This window comes from Euleptes europaea, chromosome 4, assembly GCF_029931775.1.
Source record: "Euleptes europaea isolate rEulEur1 chromosome 4, rEulEur1.hap1, whole genome shotgun sequence".
Classification (NCBI taxonomy): Eukaryota; Metazoa; Chordata; class Lepidosauria; order Squamata; family Sphaerodactylidae; genus Euleptes; species Euleptes europaea.
In genome coordinates, this window is record NC_079315.1 from 37,108,938 (window position 1) to 37,133,585 (window position 24,648).

The following is a 24,648-nucleotide window of genomic DNA, read 5'->3' on the forward strand; positions in this document are numbered from 1 at the left end:
GCAAATGAAAGGCTCTCAATCTTTTGCTTCAGACTTCAATATTCACAGATCGACAGATCAAGTGTTAAATTCCAGAAGAGCAGCTATCCTGGTGTGTTTCAGCAAAACCAGCAGACTCCTGTAGCACCTCCAAGTCTGATAAATGCATTGTTGCCAAAAAAATTCATGGGCTAGAATAAAAGCTGATGCTGCAGTGAAAGGTCACAATACGCTTGTGAGTCTTTAATGTGCTAAAGACTATAAAATTTATTTGTATTTGGGACCAACAGAAAGTTCATTTTCTTTCACACACACCCGTACACACATCCTTTGCCGGAAGCTTGTGATCCTCACAGGAGATTGCACTCTGTCCCCCACTGCTGGACATTTTACAACTCATCGTTATCATAATTTACAGGAGAGCAGTTAATAAGACAGAACCAGGGCAGACATGTTTCTGTGAAAAATGAGTAATTGAAAAGTATGGGACGATTAAATGTAAAGTCCTGGAAACATAACAACTGTAGCATATCATCTCCTCATAAAGAGGACATTTCAACAGGGATAAACCTGTCACTCGTTTTTTAGGATTTAATACCTCTCTGAGTTAACTGTAACATATTATGAGCAATTGGTGCTTGGTTTCAATAATCCTGAGCTGCTTCAGTGGAACCAGGAAGGAAAAGTGAATCATTAAGGTAAAAGATATTACTGGGAGCTAAGTAGCTAAAAAGTTTAGGAAAAAATCACTTGGTATGGGAAGACAAGAGTAATAGTGAATACAGATTTCTCTATATAAGTTCCTTTATTCCTTTGGATTTTCATCAAATAAAACTCACTTCAGTGTCTTCAATGTTAAAATAGTAAAGCCTCACTTATCTGGACCAATTCATACCTTGCTTTTGCTAGACATTTTGGGTTGGATCTGTCCCACATAGCTTTTGTAAAAACATGTGCAATCATTCCCAGCTTGTCTCTTGTAAAAGGGAATCCTGCCATCTTTCTCATACTGGTTGGATCCAACCCAGTGTATATACACTGGGGCCACTATCCAAAGAAGTGCTTTAGACATGCCAAGGGCCAGAACATCCCTAAGGATACTTCTCACAATACCCCCCCTTACCCCCATGCCCTGTCATAAACGGTATCTCATGGATCTCAAAATAGTTGTCCATAGTGTCAAATATTTTAGCCACAAATATGAGGAAATCTCTGAAACATTTCAAGATTGCATGAAATTCTCATCTCCAGGGCCACTACTATATTCGCATTAAAATTAAACGATAGGAGACAGGAGTGGAGGAATAGTCAATTTTTGGAGGGGACTAAGAAAATCTGCTTATTTTCACTGCACTTTGGGAAAGGTTATGATTGAACTTGGCCAATCAGAACCTGATGTCCCCCTGAGGGAACTGTATGATACAATAGTAAAACACTGCTGATCCATAGCCAGTAATCTGTTCTTAATTGTAATCAGAATAATCAATTTGTATGGCCTGCTGGGAATGCGTCTGTATAGGTTTACACAGATCTCAGGAAACTCCCTCCCCCACCCCACTCCTCTGGTTGGAGAAATATTTTATTAGAAAGCCAAAAGGTCAGTTGAAACATATGAATTCAAGCAACTTTTGATAACTGAGCCTGGATATGACATCATGGTATGATATAAACCAACAGCTATCTCTGCGAAGGAACTGGAAGACAGCACACATTACATAAACCTTACCTGAAATTCCAGAGAAAGTACAAATTGGACAATCTGCTTATGTCTTTTTGAAGAAAGATGAAATCCTTACTAATACTTGTAGCATGATAATTCAATCAAAGCCTGAGTGAATGTTTTCCAAAATATACAAAAGCAGGGGATCCCCCCTCCCCCCATACAGTTATAATCAGCTAACTGACAGCAACCAATCTAATTTTCCTGGAAAGCAAAGGATATTAGGCAATGGTCCAACCAACTAGTGTTCTTCAGAATGGACTAAGTGTTGCCCTCATTGTGGTGGTCATCTCTGGGTGATGGACAGGTCTTTAAACCAGGGAATTAATTGTCTTCCTGATTCCATAAAGAATTCAGGAACAAACATGACTGGTAGAGCCAGACTGGTTGTAACTGTATGAGATAATGGCTATTTCCACATGGATTAACTGCCCCGAGGTCAATGCTGTAGAGCAGTGGAGGCCCTGCTTCCCCACAACATTGTGAGGCTTTTCTGCATCTTCCTGTGGTTCCCCTGGCTTTTTTCCAATCTTTCTCAAATCTGCTTCAAAGTTTTGGAAAGACAGCAGCAGAGCTTGGATAGCTGCTGTGTGGGTATGAAAATTTGGATTTTCTCACCCAGTTGGCAGTCATTTTCTCTGACTGTCCCCAAATATTTTAGCCACAAATATGAGAAAACCTCTGAATCGTTTAAAGATTGCATGAAATTCTCATCTCCAGGGCCACTACTATATTCGCATCAAAATTAAACGATAGGAGACAGGAGTGGAGGAATAGTAAATTTTTGGAGGGGACTAAGACAATCTGTTTATTTTCCTCATATTTGTGGCTTTTTCAAATATTTGGCACTAGAACATCAACATACCGTTGTCACAACATGTGTAACAGGTTTTCAGAACTTCGAGTTTTTATTTTGATCAAAAAGTAACTCTCTAGCTCCTTCTCTTGTGGAGATATATGGAGAAAGGTATAGCTTCACAACAGAAAGGGCTAGAGATGTACAGCCCATTCCTGAGATTTTGGTGGCCGGGGATGGTGCGGTCAGGGCACTGCTGTGGCGCCTCCAAAGCTGTTTCCCGGCCGCCCAAATGTCAAAAAAAGCCCTTTAGAGGCTTTTTGTTTTTTAAATGGGGCTTTTCGCCCCATTGAAAACAGCAAGGCTGCACCAGCTAAAAAGCAGGCACAGCCTTGCTGTTCGTCCTGGTGGCGTACCTGGGGCGAAAGGGGACAGGAGGCTGCCTACAGGCAGCTCTGCCCTTCGGGATGCCCCCCGGGACACCAGCACGCCCCCAGGAATGCCAGCTCAGGCCTTTACAGCGTCCCTGGGCAGTGCTGCCACAGCAGCACCAGGAGACCGGGGGCCAGACCTCCCTGCTGGCGGCTGTGCCATCCTGCACAGCGTAAGTGGCACGGCCACCGGCAGCCGGGCCACTTATGCCGGCACGGCCCCTTCTGGCCTCCTGAGGACTTTCATCCTTGGAGGTCAGGATTGCACTCTTTTTAAATAATGAAGGCTAGGAATGTACAGAACCTGTTATACCTACTGCTATAATGTTGTATTGATATAACAATATTCTAGTGCCATTCGGAAAAAAATTGCAAATCCTCTGGTGGCCCAGGGGAGGGGGGTGGCTGCTCCTAAGGGATTGGGGCAGGGAAACCCCACTGTGGAAGCCTCACTGTAGCAGCACTTTAATAACAGCCACCCTAGCAACAGGGAAATGATACAAGTCCACCCACCAGCATGTGTTTAATTTGCCATTCTTTTCAGATTGGCTTACCATGCCAGAATCGTTCCCAATAGCCAAGCAGGACATTGCAGTCACATGGCTATTTAATTTTATCAGGATATGGCTGGACTCTACTAAGCACACTTACCTCAATGGAATTAGAAGGGTGTTAGATTGCACTGTTAATCGTTGTTGTTTATATAATATTTAACATCACCTGTTAAAGAGCAGTTTCGTCAGACATTTTGAACTTTTTTGTGTTTCTAATTTCTAATGGAGCACTGTATTACTAATGTGTTGATTTGTATTGACCTTGTGTACTCATTGAACGCAGACAGCATCAAGCAAGGTTCCCCAACTTTTTTGAGCCTGTGGGCACCTTTGGAATTCTGATCCAGAATGGTGGCCACAAAATGGCTGCCAACATGGCCAGAGCTATAGCCACAAAACGGCTGCCACCATGAAGATCCCTGTGCTCTGGTGCAGTGGCTGCTAAAGCAATGCTTTTAAAAATCTGCACAGCCAATCACATCTCCAATGGCCAAACAGAAGGCTTGCTGGTCAAAAGTCCCACCTTGCCATGGCCACTTTGTAAAAACACTTGGTGGGCACCGGGAAAGGTTTCAGAGGGTGCCGTCGTTCCCATGGGCACCATGTTGGGGACCCCTGGCATAGAACTTAACTAAATAAATAATAAATTTGAGACTAATTTGTTCTTTCAACAAAAGCATTCACAGTCATCAAAAAGACAGTAACTTGTACTTACCCTAATTTATTATTACAATTTACATAGTGCTTTTCAATGTGTAAAACATACTAACATCTTTATTTTGATTGTCAGCACAACAAGCCTGAGAGGTAAGTCACTGTGATCCCCATTTTACCGACGGCTGTCCAAGACTGAGACAGCATGACTTGCACAAGGCCACCCAATGCAAAAACCTCCTCTGTTTATACTTCTTTGCTGGGCTTTCTCATTATCACAGGAGATTAGTGGTTGTATGTTCTTACCTGTCCCCAAGCAGAAGTGGCCCATTCCACACACAGCTGTCTGTTACAGCTCTGGGTATCTACAGGGCGCTTGGCAACCTGAGCACATGCATCATTGGACATAGGGACTGAGTTGCCTGTAGCTGTCAGTTTCTGGCATGTCACTCGCCGGGTTTGAATGCCTCCACCACAGCTCTGTGTACAATGGGACCATGATGTCACCATCCATCTAAGTGGGGAACAAGGAGAATGGTGAGACAGAATTACAAGCAGAGAACCATGAGAAAGTTACAGTGATACTCCAAAATTACTGATTCCCCCCCATTTTTCAGTCATTTTAATGCCATTTCTAATGAAGATTCCTTACATTGTACAAGAGGCCACTAAGACTGGTGAAACTCAACATCTCCTTGAAGCACAGCACACTTGGAATTCAACCACTTGGAATCCAACCACCATTTCAAGGCTTTTCTCAGCGCAGCAGGCTCAAAATATAATAATATGCTCCTTAGACTACACTATGAAAAATATCTATGCGGTGCTTTCCCTAATCATGAAGATGCTAGTTTTAAAATCAGCAAAATGGATCTTTGGCGTGATGATAAAGGCAGCTCAACTGGAAATAATGGTCCAGTTAATTTGCTCCCTTGGCACCAGCTTGCTCTTGATGCTGGAGAATGGCTGCTGCATTTTTATTCCATGCTGAATCCTAAATGATGTATATCCTCCTCTGCCAAAAGGGTTTGAAAGCTATCATGGCAAACGACGACTCCAAGGATGCTGGAACACCTTGGTACATTGAGTTTGCATTCCACAAACACACACAGGTTTCCTGGCTGACATCAGAAACCCACCCCCCACGCTTTTGTCCCATTTTCAGACTTAGATTCCTTGCTGCCTTCCTCCTTCTCCCAATCTGGGACTGAACAGGAAACTCCCACAGTCCAACATTCCAGCTCATCTGCGCCTTTCTTTGCTCGGAACTGGAGTGTTGGCTGCTCTTTTGAGCTAGATTTCATTTTCTGGATTCTGAATGGTGCAAGACATCCTCTTTTCAGACTTCTTTTGGCAATCGTGGAAGACAAGTATTCCAAACTTCAGTTTTCTAACTACATGTTATGTGTAGGTCTGTGATTCTTCTCCCTGATAACTTAAAAAACAACAACAAACCGAATGCAGTAGCTGATGTACAATTCAAAGAGAGGGGTGCAGGGCTCATTAACTCTTTCTCCTTATGTTGCTTTCCTGCTTATAATTGCCACCTCCAAACTGATTTTATTTCTGCTGAGAGGAAAGGATCTTCATATTTTTCCCCTTCCTCAGCATGCATCTCTACATAAGTGTCATCAAGTCTCAATCTTATGGCAACCTCAGTTGCCAAGTGAGGAGAGGAGGGTTGCCATTGCCTTCCAAGTATTGACTCTGCTTAGCTTCCAAGATCTGATGAGATCAGGCTGTACCATGCCACCTTGTGTTCGTCTACCTCAGCATAGGTGATGATTTTTTTACATGAGAATGGTACGAGGGGAAAGAGTGATGTGGCTCCTCTCTTGTCTCCAGATGCAGCTCTTCCAGAGGAATTGTTTTAATAAAAAATTAGAAGGTGGTGGCTAATCATAGAAAGTATAGTTCTGTTTTTAGATAGGTCAGCATCTTAAAAAATATTATTAGTGCAAACCCATGCAGAGATACTCAAAGGCCTTAGACTGCAGTCATTCTACTCAGGATTGCTCTGCAAATCAGGGAAGGACACACAGAACTACATTGAGGAATTTAAAAGCTTTTGGGTTTTTCTTCTCAGGTAACACTGTAAAACGTCTGATGAAATCAAGATGTACCTGATCCAATAGATTTTTTGAACCCCCAGATTCCATTACAATCATTGCAATTAACAGTTCCGATACACTGTTGTTACTAAAACATTTTAAAGCATTAATTTGTGCAGAAAACAGAACATCCCAGTTAGACTTTGCGTGCTATGAACTAGCCAGGCCCTTCATGCATTGCTCACATGGCCTGTAGCTTGTTGATGGCACACCCTTTGATGGATACGAATTGCAACCACATGTGTGCGAGAAATCTTTGGGTAACAATATTTCTGCATGTTCCAGAAAAGCTGGCACTAATGGGCTGGAAGCCAGGTTGACTGAGGTGACCTGCTAATTCAGTGGTGTGATGTCTGTCTGGAAGATGACGGGAGGAAGTGGAAGGGAAGGGATTATTGGTTCCATGGGAGAATTCTGGTCAACCCAGAAACTGGACAGCTCAGCCTCATGTTTCGTTTCAGGATTCATATGCCCTGGGTAAGAGGAGGAAATCCTGGAGTGTTCCCTAAAGAGTAATCTGCTTCTCTGTCTTAATTACTTGGTGGAATGGGCAAACGAGGTGCCTGCAGATTTGGCAGGTTGAGCAGAAGCAGTTGATATTTGTTTTCATTCTTGTGCTGCTGATCAAGATCCCACAAAACATTGTGAAAACTAATCAGAAAAGGAAAATATCCTGCTAAGGAAAAAAAAAACCTCCCCCCCCACTTTTTTGTATTGTACTGTTGGAAAGGTCAGATCCACTGCTTTTCTGCCCCTTGTAAATTTTAGCCTTGCATTTTCAACCTCTTTCTGCTTCCCAACATACACATTTCATCAGTTTCTTGGGAGTCAAGAAAGCAGTATGGGCGGCAATGCAGCTTAGAAAGAGGCTCATGTGCATAAATCATTCCTGTAGAAGTATTCCCATCAGCAAGTAAGACTGCTGTGGATATTAATGAGCATGTTTCATATTTCACTAATTCTCCTGCTCCCAGCTGTTCCTTATGGTTCAGCTGGCCATCTAGAAATTCTTTGCCTAACGGAGAGGTGTGCAAAGAATTATGGAAAAGTAATAAAATGAGCAACATTTCCATGGTGGCCACTGAATGATCATCATGATATTTCCTTCATTCACAGTTCGGCTGTTGCTATTGTCAGAAAACACCAGGAGGATGACATTTCGAGGTCAATCGTGCGTGCAAATGTGAATGTGTAGCAATTATGCTTTATGCAAGCCATTGGTTTCCTTCTGCATTTTTTCCAGAGTGGGCGGTTGAGATGTGTATTCTCCCCAGTTAACAGGTCTAGGAATTGTTACAGACAAGGCTGCAAAACACAAAGCGTGGCCTGTATCACAATTTAGTTATTTGCTTGAAACCCCTGGCCATTAGAAAGCAAAGCACAGAAACATATGGTCAAGACTGGCTTCTGAATACTGCTGAGAACCGCTGCTTTCATTTATTAAAAAAAGAAAAATCCTAGCCCCTCATGATGGCAAAAAAGAATACTAGTCTGCAGTTTACCTTCTATTTGTTCAGATTTGGGACTGAAGTTTAATATTAGGTAAATACAGTAACAGATTTAATACCTGCATTCTCACACCTTTTGGGTCACAAGAAAGTAAGGGACAGCTGAAGACAGATTTACCTGATCAATTTCTCCTTGGTGTCTGCAAAGAGAAATGGTAAAAGGACCAATTGTCTTCCAGCTTACTAAAGATTCCCTAACTGATTTCCTACAAGGGATTCTTAACTCACCATAGGTAACTGGTGAATGGCTTTTACAGTTCTGCAGTACCATGTTCATTTTAGTGCAACTTTGTTTTGATCAGCACAGGGCCGGATTTAGGTTTGATGAGGCCCTAAGCTATTGAAGGTAATGGGGCCCCTGCTAGCAGGCGGGGCCCCATTACTTACATCATAGGAGCCTACACAACACAAAACACTGTTGCTGTATGTAGGTTTTATTTTATTTGTTTTTTATCTTATATTTTGGAAATGCACATCCAGTTTTTTTTCCTTTAATTTTTTTGGGGGGCCCAAGAGAGTGGGGCCCTAAGCTATAGCTTGTTTAGCTTATACGTAAATCCGGCACTGGATCAGCACATTCTTTGACGACAAGAAATGTGAAGCATCGTTACACTACAGTGAAGATTTGTGATAGCTACTGTACATTTCAGTGGAAAAACAAACCTTGAAGGGCAGTCTCTTCTGTTACAAGCAATGGGTTGTAGATTTGGTTTGGGCTTCTCCAGGCAATGAGATATGTTGACTTGGGTTTTATCAAGTAAGCATCTCAGCTGATGATGTTGTATTCCCTTGTTACCACAAGAGGCTGAACAGGGTGACATCTTGTCCATGGACCACCAGTAGTCTGTTGTAGTAATGTAACATTTATGTTAAAACATGTAAAACTGACAACAAGGTGTTTATTAACACTGCTAGAAACTGTAGCTGGGCCAATAAAAAGTCACTAGCCTACAAAAAAGGTTATTCATTTGTATCCCAACACATACCCATGGTAGCCATTTATATCACATCAGTGGCCTGGAAGAAAAGGAAAAGGAAAAGGGAAAGGAAAAGAAAAGAAACAACACTCTTTCAGCTCTTCATTCTCTTCTCAATTTTATCAGTTTCCTCTCATTTCCCTCAGTTGATTTTTACCAACAAAAATGCTTCAACTCCAGAAACCATCCTTGCAACCGGGGTTGGCTTTCCAAGCACACTGTAATCTTTTCTTAGTAAGGAAAATAGTATTCCCCACCCTCATTTCTCACTTAAGTGGCTCTTTTGTATCATATTTCTTAAGATGTATCATGATCATTTCATGGCACAAGCAGGTGATTCCCTGGGCTATAGCTCAGTGGTAGAGCATATGCTTTACATGCAGAAGGTTCCAGGAACAACCTCTGGAATCTTCAGTGAAGGAATCTTTGGTAGCAGGAGTTGGGGGTAGAACCTCCTCTGCCTGAGACCTTGGAGAGATACTGGCAGCCCAGGTAGAGAATACTGTACCCAATGGATAAATGGTCTGACACAGTATAAGGCAGTTTCATATGTTCAACTGCTTATTTTCCCTTTCTCCTTTACTATGAATGAAAAACAATGGAAGAATCATCAGAATGTTTCAGCAAAGGTGTGCTGAGATTCTGAGAGACAGAGCAGTTGGACGTACACCTATGCTATTTCCAAGTTACCAAGTACATAAATCCTTCCTATGTCATACTGACAGTACTAATTTGTAAGAGTATTCCCTTAACAGCATTCACAACACAGGAAGTACTCCTTAGAGAACATTTTGTGGTACTATGTACGTAAACTTCAAAATGTATAGCTTATTTGAGTATGACAGGTATTCCATGCTTCAAGTCAATGCACTTCTGTCAAGAATATAACTGCAAAAGACATTTCAAATATTTCACCATCTCTGCAAAGGCATCTTTCATATGACACTTTAATTATTTAAAAATAAGCCAGGTTTACAGGCATATTCTTTGATGTATCTGGCTTACAGGTATCGGTGTTCTTCACTCTTTGTGGAGTCAACATAAACACTGTTGGTAAAATCCTAAAATCCATGTCGCTTTATTCAGAAAATTAGTGAATTCTACCCCACATCGAATTTGATAGGTCTGAGTTTTAAACTTTGTCACCTGCAGCACCAATGGTAGCCTCTGAAATCCATCCAAAAAACAAAGAACTACCATTTTTACCTTGAATTATCAAGGAGGTTTTTTGTATGAGGAAGCCTGCCTCATTTTGAGCCACGCAGTTGATTTCACCCTGATAATCATTGCTAATGTTCAGTATCTGAAGAATCTGACCAGTTGCCAGCACATGGTGGGGCATACTGATGGGTTGACCAGCATATAACCAAGTGATGTTAGGGGTCGGATGACCATCCACTGGGCAGCCTGAAAAATAAGACAGAGAAATCCATCAGATCCCAACAAACTGGGTAGCTAGCCCTGTATTCACTTGTTTGGAAAAATAAAGGATTTGGTTATCAACAAGGATCAATTTTCACTGTCCAAGTAGTGGCCACTGACAATCATTTTGTACGGTGATGACCCTGCCTTATTAGAGGTATTACATGTGCAAGCTTTGAGAACCTCCATTTTAGAGCCACCTGATGCCAAGAGGTGTAGGTGTAGGTGAAACCCTGAATCCCTATATGGGACTGCCGTGTAGGTGTAAAAACTCTGTTGAGCTGTTTACCAGGTGGATCCATCCAAGCACATGCAATGTTTCAGCCCTTGTATGAGTCACCACAATCCAGAAATATTTTGACAACCTCTATGCAGGACTGTAATAGTCAACTTGATCTGAAATCTTATGTTATTTGGAATGCACTGGAATGAAAATGACACCTTGAAAGAATAATGGGGAAACGTGACAGTACAGCAACCTTTCCTTCACATTATTATTTATAATCTCCATAGCAGAACCACCATATTGTAATGGTTAGAGTGTTGGAGTAGGATCTGCACATCTAGGTTCGAATTCCCACTCTGCCATGGCAGCTTGTTGGGTGACCTTGGGCCCGTCACTCTCTCTCAACCTAACCTAACTCACAGGGTTATTGTTGTGAAGAAAAAATGAAGGAGGGGAGAATGATGTTGTGAGATGCTTTAAGTCCTCTTTGGGGAGAAATATATTCTGAAATAGTTAAATATTTTTATGACCCCCCCCCCCCAATATTAAGGATTTTACCTTCTGTTTAATGTCAAGAAAGGGTTAAGTCCCATATAGGGATTCAGGGTTTCACTGTTACGGAGACTTGGTCATTGAAATGTATTCACAGGATCTGTCAGGACAAGTCTTTTCTTACAACTGGGGCCTTCAGATTATGCATCTAAACACCGAGGAAGTCTTCATAATAAAAGCAATACACCGTTTGGTGAGTTTTAATGTGTTTCGGCCTTGTTTCTGATGATTTCTGTTATATTTAAATAAAATCACAAATGCAAGTGGACCTTTTCTGCTTCACCGGGGACTGACAATTCTAAGCAACAAGCACAACTGACAGATAATAAGACGGAAGTAAAGCATGGCTGAGGTACTGAAGGCTGGTTCATTCATTGTCAGGGTGATGGAATTACAGGGGAGCTCCTGGCCCCCAGCCTCTTGTGATTTTATTTCTTTCCTAATGATGGAGTCCCGTGGCACAGAGTACTGCTGTCAAGGAGACAAAACAGAGTTTGGGGTTGGCACCCAAGTAGCAATAAAGCAGGTGCTAGGTGAGCTTTAAGGGGGAGGGCATTCCTTAGGTGGGTCCCTTCCATTTACAAGGTCCTTTCTCTAGTAACCACCCACCTCACTTCTGTTGGCCAGGGCTCCAGGAACAGTGCTTGGGATGAAGTCCTTAACTGGTGAATAACAGAGGAGGAAACACTCCTCCAGCTAATCGTCTTCCTATAAAGCTATAGGGTGTGCTTTGGCCATGATTCACTGAAGACCCCCCTTCTCCACCAAAGAATATAATCACTGCTAAGTTCATACATATGTGGTTTAGTTCTGAGTTATGTGTAACTTTCCTTGTGAACTCTGGGCCTATGCATGTAAATTACTATACAAGGTCCCATAATAGAGTTGCCAGGTCCCTCTTTGCAACCAGTGGGAGATTTTTGGGGTGAAGCCTGAGGAGAGCAGGGTTTGGAGAGGGGAGGGACTTCGATGCCATAGTGTCCAAGTGCCAAAGTGGCCATTTTCTCTCTTATCAGCTAGAGATCAGTTGTATTAGCAAGAGATCTTCAGCTGGTACCTGGAGGTTGGCAACCCTATCCCACAAATGCAATGAATCTTCTGCTTTTCACTGTGTGTGGGGGTCTAATCTCTTAGGAATTTGTGTATTGATGCCCTACTAGACATGAAAGGTTCTACATGCAGTATATGGGACAGCACTCATTCCCCTGGCCTGCCAGGTATATACTTGCCCGCTGTGGTTGTGTGAGAACTGGCCCTACGTTGGTTCCCATCATGTAGCTTATTTGCATCACAGATAACAGAATGTATACAGTGCATTCACTACAGCCGCAGATGTATACTAAAACATCTGTGCAGACTATCAAACCAGAGGAGTCATTGTTATGCTGACATAATGACATGGAGGTTTATAAAACATGCAATTAACCCTGTTTCATGAAGTAATCTCCATAAATTAAAAGAAAAGTGTGAAAAAAAATCAAGGAAAACAAGCAAAGGCAAAACCATCCAATATTGGCTGGAATCTTCAGCCAAATTTAGTTGGTTTCTTTTTATCTCCTATGAAGCTCTGGGTTGCCAAATAAATCAACTCTTGTTCTTCTCATGATTGCATATTTTATTTGCATCATCTATTACTCTTTATTCCAAAAGCAATACATAAAATAGTACTTGATGGGAATACCACAAAGCCAATAACGGGAAAAATTAAAAACAAAACCCTGTTCTCACAATGCGTGCTATCACTGAGTTTCCTCTTGCAATGAAAAAAAAATCTTGCTAGTTCCTATGAAATGAGTATGTAACATTTATTTCCCACTTGCATCCATTAAATTAAGCATCAATCACTCTTGGCCGGTTACATTCCTACATATTTCTCTTAGTATATAATCTCTTACACATATTTAGTGGGAATAAAAATGTCACAATAACATCCTGAAAACTGGCCTCGTTCATTTAGCTCACAGGAATAATATTAAAGCAGATTACTGACAGCAGTATTCATTCTGTATTTCCAGACAGTCATGTGATATGATCCTGTTAATTATTATTAATGCTCAATACATCTCAAAAAAATGACACCAGCAAATGAAAGAAAAAAGCCCAGTCTGCTATCATAATCAAACCAGTGCCGGTTCCTGCATAGTCATTTCAGTAGCCCTCCCTTTCAATCAACCAGCTTCAATTTTCAGGTCTATCACTTATAGTAGTTTTTAACTGGAAGAACAAACTTGTGGAACTTATGGTGTAGTAGTAACGGTGTTGGACTAGGATCTGGGAGACCGACCTTTGTATCACCACTCTACCATGGAAACTCATTGGGTGACCTTGGGTCGGTCGGACTCGCAGCCTAACTCTCTTCCCAAACTTGCTGTTGGTGAGGACCAAATGGAGGTGGGGAAAACAATATTGTAAGCTGCTTTGGGTACCCATTGGGGAGAAAAGTGAGGGGTACAAATATCTGAATAAATACATAACTACAATCCAGCTAACTTTAAAACATTATAGCTTTCACCCACTAGCCACACAGCCCTATGGCAGGTCCTGTGGTACAGAGAACCATCACTCAGAGTCATATCTGCTTTCCCCACGTACCTGCATAATTGTCTCCCATATTCTACTATTGGGACTGGTTATTTATTTATTTAGAAAGCCTAAATGTTAAAATAAGTTTTTTAAAGAGGGAAAGACTCACAGCTTCTATGAGAATGTTCTTCTATCACAGCATTCATTTACATTTTTACAAGATAAATTAAAGGTGAAGGTAGTCCCCTGTACAAGCACTGGGTCATTCCTGACCCATGGGGTGATGTCACATCATGATGTTTACTAGGCAGACTATGTTTAAGGGGTGGTTTGCCATTGCCTTCCCCAATCGTCTAGACTTTACCCCCAGCAAGCTGGGTACTCATTTTACCGACCTCAGAAGGATGGAAGTCTGAGTCAACCTCAAGCCGGCTACCTGAACCTGACTTCCATTGGGATTGAATTCAGGTTGTGAGCAGAGCTTTGTCTGCAGAACTGCACCTTACCACTCTGCACCACTCAAATATGGGAAGGCATAGGAAAGGCATAGACTCCATATCTAGAAAAATCTATTTATAACTTTCAGTGATAATATGTGGTCTCTAAATACACACAATTGTCAGGGGTGAGCATCCCCAATTCATGAAGAAAAAATTGTCAGGGTCAAAACTATACTTGGGCCTCTCCCCATATTGCTATGCAATGAAGACTATTCATGCATGCTTCCCTCATGAACATATGAAGTTGCCAGTTAGACCACTGGTAGTGTCTGCTATTTGACCAGCCTGCTTGTCTGCTCTGACTGGCAATGGATCTCCAGAGTCTCAGGCTGAGGTCTTTCATATCACCTACTACCTGATCCTTTTAACTGGAGATACCAGGGTTTAACTTGGGGCCTTCCGCATGCAAACCAGATATGCTACCATGGAATCAGAGCCCCTGTACTTTGTGCTATTAAGATATTCCCTCATTTCATGAGGATATTCCCTAATAATACAGAATGCAAGCACTAACCTGAAGAAACAAGCTTCACTGGCTATAGAGAAACAAGCAATGTGTGGCTTGATTGTTTCCTCTTGGTTTAGCCAGAACACTCAAATTAATAGTCTGGAGTCTTAAAGTGGCAATCCTATGCAGAGTTACTCCAGTCTAACCTAGCTGAAATTAACAGGCTTGGACTATATAACTGCATAAGTCTGTACTATCTGGCAGGTATTTTCTTGCCTAGTTCAGCTGAATTGGCCTAAATCCACATTGAAGTGACTCTGGGGAAGGAAGAGGTGATTGGACTCAGAAGAAGCATTCTCGAAGTCATATTCCCCCTCTAATAAATTTATTCTTTTGTGGAAGCAAAGAATGAAAAACAGATTCTTTGGTCCATTCCTCCCCCTCCAATTCCTTGCAAACCCACCCATCTGTCTGTGTGTCTTTCCAAGAAAAAAGGGTTTCCTAACAGTACACAAACATTAGAACCAAAGAATCCAAGGACTTGCATAATGGCAAGCCATACTCTAACTGTTCTGTCTCTTGAATCAACAGAGAAAGTGGCCCCTGTGGTCTCACTTCACATCTATTGGAGATACAGTATGAAAACAGAAAGATGCATGCTCTCCAAACCATGCTTGCAAGTGCTGGAAGTTAGAAAAACCTTGTGTTGACTTGTGGACTGAGCAAATAGAAGTCACCAGGGGAGAAGACTATAAATATGAAACAGCATGATTTCCTTTTAACAGTGGACTGTACTCTGGTCATTAAACACACACACTTTACTGGCTAACTCTGCTGTTATTGTTTCATATCTCCTATGAATGGAAGCTTTATTAGTTCTTGAAACAATTCATAGTGATAGTCTGGGTCAAAGTCTGGACATGAGTCAAGCGGTAAAGGTAGGTTTTCTCTAATCTGTAAGGAGGATATAAGAGCTAAGATAGTTAGCTCTAGAGCAGAATCCCACAAATGATGTTGTTTTTGGTACTTCGTATCCATGATAACCCTACTAGATTTTATTTTCTTGTACATGTCTTTTTTAAATATTGTATAACTTTGTGGATGATGTTTTATGAAGGCCTATGGCCACATACAAATAAATTTACCACCTACTGTAAGGAGGATACGGACCACAAGGTGTTATCCTGCACAACCCAAAGCTGTCAGGGCAACTTATATATCTGCCAGCAGGATGCAGGTTTTAGTCACATAATGGACACTGCTACTCAATACTGATGTCGTTCTGTAACTTGTACAAGCTTTGTATGCTCAAGGATCCAAATTCAAGGTTGAAAAAAGGGTCTTTGAAATCTTCTGTTCATCAGAGCATTGCGCTAGAAATGTCAGTTATCTACCCCATTGCCTGTTTTTTACAATACACACCACCACAGCTTCTTTCCTTTACTTTCTCCTGAGCCAAGCTCTGAATCAGTGTGATATATCAGTTACAATGCCATACCAGAAAAGTGGAGGCTGAGGTTTGAATCCTGAAGCTCACTGGGTAATCTTAGGCCAGTTACTCTTTCACTCAGCCTAACCTACCTCACAGAATGGTAGGATAAATCGGGAAGGGAGAACTATGTAAACGGCCCTGAGCTCTCTGCAGGAAGGATAAAAATGTAATACAGGAAGTGATCTTGGTTGGGTGAAGAACACCTGAAGCTGGGAAAATGGCACAGGCAGAAAAAAATAATTCTTCATAAGAACATAAGAGCAGCAGTGTTGGGTCAGACCAGTGGTTCATCTAGTCCACCATCCTGTTTCCAACAGTGGTCTGACACAGGGCCCACAAGCAGACCCAGCAGACAAAACCTCTCATCTGTTGACTGTTCCCAGCAACATCTGACAAAGATATTCTGCCTCTGAAGCTGGAAGTATCATTCCACTGTTATACTTAATAGTCAGTGATCAACTTATCCTCCATAAATCTTCCAACCATTTTTTAAATCCATCTAAGCTAATGATTATTACTATATCTTGTGGCAGTGAGTTCCATGAGTCAACTACTTTTTGTGCAAAGGAGTACTTCCTTCTGTCATTCTTGAGTCTACTGCCAATCAGTTTCATAAGCTGATACAGAGTTTTTTAGTCTTGTCACATTGGGAAGACACTGAAACAGAAAGGGGAAGAGAAATTTCAACCCAGAAAGAGTAGGTAACCAGGAAGGTTGACAAAAAGTCTAATACCAGAATGAATACTTAAGGGTTACATGACATAAATTATATGTTAGCTCGACTCAATTCCTTTCCATCTAAGGTTTTATACAGGAGATTTACTAAGACTCCCTTTAACAAGAGGGTATATCCATGCAGAACGGGCCAGCCAGAAGCCCTACATCACATTATCTTAGATTGTCGTTTACATGAAGAACCCCATAAAAAATTTATATTACCCTTAATCAGCAAATGGATGGCCCCTTATAGAACATCCACTTGCCAATTCTTGCAACTGATGTTGCGGTGAAGGTGGCAGAGTTCTTGGCAGAAGTTGTTAAGGTGAAGATTCAAACTTAATTTTAATATAGCTATGTATTATCTGTTTATCTCTGACCTTGTGACCATCAATATTATGCCAATAAAGGTTATCTGACATAAATTAACAAAACTTTAATACATTACAAATGGTAAAAGGGTCAGAGGTCAGAGTGAATCGTAGCTCTATGGTGTGTATATCCATATTCAGAAAGCAAAATACTGACCTTGCTAATGGAGATATTTGGACCAGTTATAACAAAAATCAGAAAAATGATTCTTTAAGGCCCTAATCTATTCCATTAATGGAGATTATCAAGGTAATAAACTGCCCCTACTTCTTGTGTGTGTTTAAGAGCTTTATTTTGTATTCTAAACAATTTTACTTTATGTTGTATATTTTAACCATTTGTACCATTGAGGAAGGCCTATTGGTCAAAGCACATTTGGTTTTAATGGAAATTGTATACCGTTTGTGGTGTATTAAAGTTTTGTTAATTTATCACATATAACCCTTAAGTATTCATTCTAGTATTAGGCTTTTTGCTAACCTTCTTGTGACCTCATTGGGAAGACACTAGCTCTGTAATAATTCTGGTTGCTATTTTCTGCATCTTTCTAGCTCTTCAATATAATTTTGACAGCAATGACCAGAACTGTTCACCAGAGATGCATATAAGGGTATCTGGCAGTTTTGTTTTCAGTTCCTTTCCTGAAGATCCCTAGCATGGATTTTACCATGCTAAACACTGAATCAACATTTTCATTGAGCCATCCACTACAACCCCAAAATATTATTGTCAGTGCCAGCTCAGACCTCTTATGGGTAAAATCAGGCTTTTTTTTGCATCATTTGGCATTTATATTGAATTCCATCTGCCATTTCATTGGCCATTCGTCCAGTTTAGAGAACTGCTCTTTGAAGTATTAATCCCCTTGTCTTTTCACCATCCTGAATAATTTGGTGTAATCCACAAACTTCACTACCTCTCTGTTAACTTCCATTTTCATTTATGAATAAATTAAATAGCACTGGTCCCAACCTCAGATCCTGGGGGGGGACCCCCCCATCTCACCTCCCTCTATTTCAAAACCTTTCTCCATCTTCTGGTCTCTCTTTTAAAACCAGTTACCAGACCATGAAAGGACATGCCCTCATCTCATGACTGTTAAGTTTACTCAGAAGCATTTGGCAAGGCTCTGTGTCAAACCCTCTGTTGCACTGGGCCCCCCAAATTAATCAGGTGTCCTAACAGATGTTATGTAGCAATAAAAAACGTGCTGAACATTTGTGAACAGATCATCTAGCATTTCAGCTGGTTTGACCCAAAGTCCAATGTAAATGGATGTTCTTCAAAAACATATAAATAAACTACTTACAGATGCTTGGTAACATTAGAACATTTATAGTTCTTTAGCAATATAGGGACTCAAGGCTTTACACTGCCTTTTTTAAATTCTTAAATCCTTAAAATGGTAGCTGCCATGGATAGATTTACTGACTTTGATTAGATTCCCAACAATTTTAAGTGTTATCTATACTTCAGTTTCTCTTAAAATTCAGGAACTTAAAATTAACTCCAAACACTGTGGCATCTGTTCCTTTGGCTGCATTATAAATGCTGTCCAAGATATTACACACTCATATTTACATCCAAATATAGAGAGTGCGAGAAAAACAAATGAAGAATGCAAAAGGACTTCTTTACAGTTTGGTACAGATAACCTTGCATATACACTTCATTTTCTGAAAATCACTACAGCAGGAATTTCTACTGATTGCGTGAAATTAGTGGGATGTATGAAGAAGAAATACTTTTAATACAGTGGTGCATACAAAGGAGGGAAACTGCACCTGTTTTCACTGTCCTGTTCTTTGTGTCCTTTTTATTGGGTAATTAAGTGACAAAAGGCATTGACAACAGTCTTTCAGAAGGATTCCACCTATACAAAAAAACCCAATGAATTCCTAGACTGATGAGTGTATAGAACTGGAACTGAAACTTGGGTGATTACTGCTTTTGAACAGCAAACAGCAAGAATCTGTAACTTAAACATGACAAAGTCATGGTAAAAAACAAAGCTGCACTTACCGATAACTGTTGTTCATCAAAAGTATTCTATACAGGGACTGCGCAGGTACAGGCTGGCTGCAGAGATCAGACCGGAAAGCTTCTAGAAGTTTCAGAGCGCTTGGAGCGTTCCCACTCTCCTCTGTCAAATGCCGAGAGCAAGGCCATTTCCCGCCCAAATGCTCACGCGAAGGAGGGGAAGGGAGCACTCCTCCCTCAGTTCTCCCTTTGCTGCCATGGAAGAGGACAGAATACTCCAATCATCAAGAAAAGCAACAACGGCAGCCCACAGAAGGGAAAGGAGGAGGGATGTGTGCCTGCACAGAAGACACTCAGTGAACAACTGTTACAGGTAAGTGCAACTTTGTTTTCATCTTCGTGTCTTTAGTGTAGTCCTGAATGGGAGAGTAGCAAGCTCATTTACCTTGGAGGAGGGTGTGGGCTTGTCATCAGAATAACTATTGTAGGATTGCTCTCCCAACAGCTGCATCATGCCTGGAGTCCACATCAGCCGCATAATGGTGGAGGAACATGGAAAAACCCAAGAATCAGAAATAATCTGAGACCACTGGTTATAAAAGGTGGATCAGAAAAAGGCTGGTCCAGAAAAAAGACATCCCCATGTAGTCATGAAGAAGATTTACCCCTAGGAATGAAATCCCTAGGAGATTGACCCCCTGCCTCTTCTTTTGTTTGGAGGCAGACCATCTACCCTGCTGCTGGAGAACATATGGGCCCTTAAATAGTTGCTGAGAATAGGATGACTGATACCTATAGGGTTGCCCATACTGCTGGGAGTGGCGTGGAAAATACCTTTGTAAGTACCGCGCACCCATGTGAAGAGATGCCCAGAGACTTGGCACTGAGCTTGCCCTTGAGCATCCTATCCAAAATAGGATCAGTCTCCTTGTTAAATAAGGACTTTCCCTCAAAGAGAAGATCTTCAATTCTGGCCTTGGTGTCAGCAGGAAGAGGGGAACCCCGAAGCCAGGCGTGGCATCTCAACGCCACCCCAGAAGCCAAGGCACGACAGGCACTATTGCCCGTATGTTGTGCAGTGCCCAACTGCTGTCGGCCCAAGCAAGAACCTTCACCCCAAAGCCCTTTGCCTAGCACTTTTCTCTCCTCAGGTAGAAATTCCAGGCATTGGGAAACACGCTTCCATAAAAATATTTGGTAGTGTGCCATCACTGCCAAGAAACTGGACACATGAAGGGCTAGAGCACCAGAGGAGTAAACTGTACGGCTCAAGACATCTAACTTCTTCCCCTCTTTATTAAGAGGGGAGGTATTCCCCCACCCCCCGGTAACAGGATGATAGCATATCCGTCAGCATGGTAGAAGCATGGGTGGAAGAAGGCCTGGACCAAACTGCAGTAACTATGTCCATAAGACTTTCCCCAAAAGAAAGAGCAACAGGGCCAGTCTCAGAACTGTACAGTACACCCATAATAGGGTGAAAAGCTCTAGAGTTTGGCTGAGTGTATGGAATGTCCAGAGCTTTTGCCATCTGAATGAGCTGGTTGGAGTACAGTTTAAGGTCCAGAGGAGGAGAAACAGGAAATGGATCCTCAACTGCATCTTCAGGTGATGGCATCAAGGTATCCTCTGAGTCTCTGTCAAAGTCTGAGTCACTGATGTCGTGTGCGATGGAGAAGGCATAAGTGGCACTGAATGTTGATGATCTCGTTCTGATGTTGAAGGCTGAACCTCTCTGGAATCTCAATGCCAGTGGGAATGGAACAACCATGCAGCATCATAGTGAAAGCAAGAAGAGATGCAGGTATTGGAACAAAACTGCCAAGATGAGCAGCAAGGTTGATTGCAGCAACTACTATAGTGATGGGAGAGTGATACAATCTTCTCTTCTTCAAAACAGGAATCACAGGAAGTTCAAAGACATCAGATTCAGAAGATGATGATAAATGCCTTGCTATCACAGGAGATGGTGTCCTGGAATGAAAAAGCGGCTCCAGACAGTCATGACACCGATGACAAGCCTTTGGTGCCAAGGGTGATCAATGCCAGGGCAACAACAAATGTCGGAGCTGAGTCAAACCCGGGCTCCTCCCATGGTCTCGAAGTGGGGAACCGTGCATGGGTGAATGTGACTCTCAATGTAAGAGCGATGGCTGAGGTCAAGGAGTGTCTTGCCAAGATGAAGAGGCAAACATTGTCAACGACCCCGTACAGGGGTCTGAGTATCATCTGGCTTTTTTTGGGCAGGACGGGGACTCAAGGCATCCTTTAGACTCAGGACGATCTTTGCAGATTTTTTAAACCTTCAATTTTATTTTCTTCACAGATGGCTCTGAGTTGGTCCTTTCTCCCAATGGAGTGGCAGTGGAGGTAGAAGGAATGGTCGGCATGAAAGCCACCAATGATTTCTGCAACTCTTTGTGGGTTTTGTCTTTTGGTTTATCAACAGAAGTGATCGTTTTCTCCCACAGGGAAGCCTTTAAATGAGAAAACCATTCCTGCCAAGCCTTGGGTGTCAAGAGGGTGCATGAAGAACAAGATTCGACAATGTGGGATTTGCCCAAACAAAAAAGGCACCCCGAATGGTTGTTGTTGGAGGCCATTTTAGTCCCTCACGTTGAACATTTCTTGAAGAGCGCTGTTGCCAGTAAAACGGATGACAACACAAGAAGAGTCATGAGGTAAATACTGAAGCGCTCTGTGAAACACATCCTCCCTCCATGGCAGCGAAGAGAGAACTGAGGGAGGAGTGCTCCCTCCCCCATCATGTAACCATTTGGGCAGGAAATCGCCTCGCTCTCAGCACTTGACGGAGAGGAGGGGGAATGCTCCAAGTGCTCTGATGCTTCTAGAAGCTTTCCAATCTGATCTCTGCGGCCAGCCTGTGCCTTGATCAAAAATGAACAATGGATAACCAAATACAGTGCTAGTAAAAAAAATCCCATACTTTTGTTTGGTTGTTTCTCCCCTAATGCATCATACATCTAAAGTAACATGAAGCATGCATTCCATGTGGAGGCTGGTACACATGGAGGGCCAATTGGCAGGATTCTTCTTTTTCACAAAAAAAGCGGGGGTTGGGGAAGATTGTACAAATCAGATTTATATGTTTATATTGTCCCCACAAAAAAACCCACCTTACGTATTACCTTAGATGCATGTATGTAGTTGATTGTGTGACAGCAGGTAGACTTCCCCTGACTATGGAAGATCCACTGATTTAGCAATTTGTAATAATCTCTTTTCCTTTCCGTAAAATGTATTAGGACAGCCAGGGAATTGCTTGTTGCTGGGCAGAATATCTCTGTATGTCTGTGTGCTAAGGAATTGGGGCAAGAGTCATGGAGAGTCAGAGTGAACTATAAACAATGATAGGAGAAACTGGATAGAACTGAACTGTACTGCGCCGCCTCTATGTCTGGAGTGCTATCAGCCTACCCTGAATGTTGATGGGTTGTCATATCTTGAATTTGGATAAATATCCCTTCCTCATTATGATCGGGGCTCAGAGATTTCTGCCCACTAGGGCCTCTGAGTCAGCAGCTGCAAATAAACTGTTTTCTTGAATAACGATCGCAGGTCTCTCTCTCCCCCCACGAACCCTTGTTTGCCGTATCAATTGTTTTGTATAATTTATTCTGCTTTCTGCTCATCAGAGAGAACAGAAAAGCGTTGCAAATACTGAAGCGTAATCCCTCCCTTTGGAAGGAATCTTGGTCCGACCTCCCTGCCTTCTCTGGTTTTGCCCTGTATTACTTGCATACTTTCAAGATTATCAAGACTAGGGGAGGGGCTGTGGCGCAGTGGTAGAGCATCTGCTTGGCACACAGAAGGTCCCACATTCAATCTGTAGCATGGCCAATTTAAAGGATCAGTTAGTAGGTGATGGGAAATACTTCTGCTAAAGATCCTAGAGAGCTGCTGCCAACCTGAGTGGACAATACTGACTTTGATGATTCAATGGTCTGATTCAGTATAAGGCAGCTTTATGTATCCATGTGTTCACAGCACGAAGGCCTAGAAACTTTTCAAAAAAAGAAAGTTGAGATTCTTAGGATTTTGACTTCTCTGTCAAAAGAATACATACAAACCCCAACAATACCCCATGCTGCCTCTATGCATCCATTCTTACATGAGAGCCATTTATACATCATGAATCTGCTGGGTGCAGTGAGTCAGTGGCACAATGGTGATGGAGTATGCAAGGACAAAGTTCTCATGGACAGAGAGGGTCCCATCTACTGATGTGTTGATCACTTACTGAAAATGATCACGTTGCAATTGTAAATGTGATGATACAAGAAACAACAGAAGAGGGGAAGACCTATGCAGAAGCTCACTTTGCTAAAGAACTTTGGTTACCTACAGTTAAGCCCTGCAATTTGAACCTGAGCAGAATTTTAGAAATCTGTTTAACAGAGAAATTGGATGTAATGGCTGGGTTAGGGCCATGGATAACCTTACCAAAATTAAGGATGGAAAGATGTGTTCTCTAGTCCAGGATCCGTGAGCTGGAAATGGAAGTTTAATCTGGGCAGATTGGAAGTATGACTTGGTTGACCAGACTCTGTTGACTACTATTTAGACTACTCAGATGTCTCAACAAAATTCAAAGCCCTAAAATCCTATAAGGTGCTACTAGGCTCGAATCTAACAAAACTCAGGTTAGTCTATCAGATTCCAGTTTGTTGGTTGGGAAGGATATCCTCTATCTGCCGCCATCTCTGTGGCTACACAGCCACAAGGAGTAATGCAGCTCAACAAAGTATGTTTCATAAATTGTAAACCACAATTAACACAAACTGTAGTTGAAAACCAACTACAAACCCTTGTCCCAGTTTGATGCCAGCCAACAAGTGCATTCAGAATTCAGATAACTAACTGGGGTTGAATCAAACTTCATTTTTTCATGATGCGTGAATACAGCCCACGTATGGCAAATCCTGAGGCTTCATAGATGCCTCAGTGACTATCAGTCAGAAAAGCTGATTTCGCAAACTCCTCCTTTTCTGTGCTCGAAAAGGATCTGTAAGCCAGACAGTCCAAGCTACCTTAATTCAAGCTGGGAGGTTCAAGCTCCAGATCTCCTGAGCATGGAGCATGTAGAAACTATTCCAGTTTAGAAACACGAACATACCTATGAGGACAGAACTCCCAGCGCTGAGCACTTTTCTGGTTCCTGAAGGAGACGTTATCACAGAAGGAATGCCAGGCCCCGCAAGAGACAATGTGGCTGCCATGTCTTCTGATCGATGAGGCAGTTGTGGTGGGTCTGGGAACACATCAAAAAGGCTAAGATACAATAAGAAAGTCTCTCAACTGACACGGTTAAATCCTGATGTTATTTAACACCATTCAAAAACAGGAAAAACTTATCTCTAAGTCTACAAATGAATTGATTTCCTGTATGGTGCATTTTAAAATCTTGCATAAAAGCTGAATTGGATCCCTGCTAATAGGGAGGGGATGCTGGGAAACATCTCTGCCAGCTATGTAACATTCAAGATGAGCTTAGCTACCTGCTTGTGAGGTCAGAGGAGTGATCCCCTCAGTTCTTAGCTATGGCTCGCAGCCTATGGATGCTAGTTGGCTGCCCAGTAAATGTAGGACCAGCCCACAAGTTTGGGTTGTACATTTTTGTTTTCTGTTTATATATATATGGGGGGGAGAGGATAGTAAGCCACTG

At 42.0% G+C, this 24,648-nt stretch overlaps 1 protein-coding gene across 1 annotated transcript in view; it reads right to left on the bottom strand.

Annotated features, from left to right (window-relative positions):
* ADAMTSL1 (ADAMTS like 1) overlaps nucleotides 1-24,648 on the bottom strand; it is a 553,327-nt gene that overhangs the window by 5,402 nt on the left and 523,277 nt on the right. The window contains exons 24-27 of the mRNA XM_056848970.1: nucleotides 24,100-24,234; nucleotides 9,937-10,137; nucleotides 8,417-8,597; nucleotides 4,441-4,648 (exon numbers count right to left, since the gene is read on the bottom strand). Of these exons, the coding sequence (XP_056704948.1) occupies nucleotides 4,441-4,648; nucleotides 8,417-8,597; nucleotides 9,937-10,137; nucleotides 24,100-24,234 (725 nt within the window). The remainder of the gene's footprint in view (nucleotides 1-4,440; nucleotides 4,649-8,416; nucleotides 8,598-9,936; nucleotides 10,138-24,099; nucleotides 24,235-24,648) is intronic.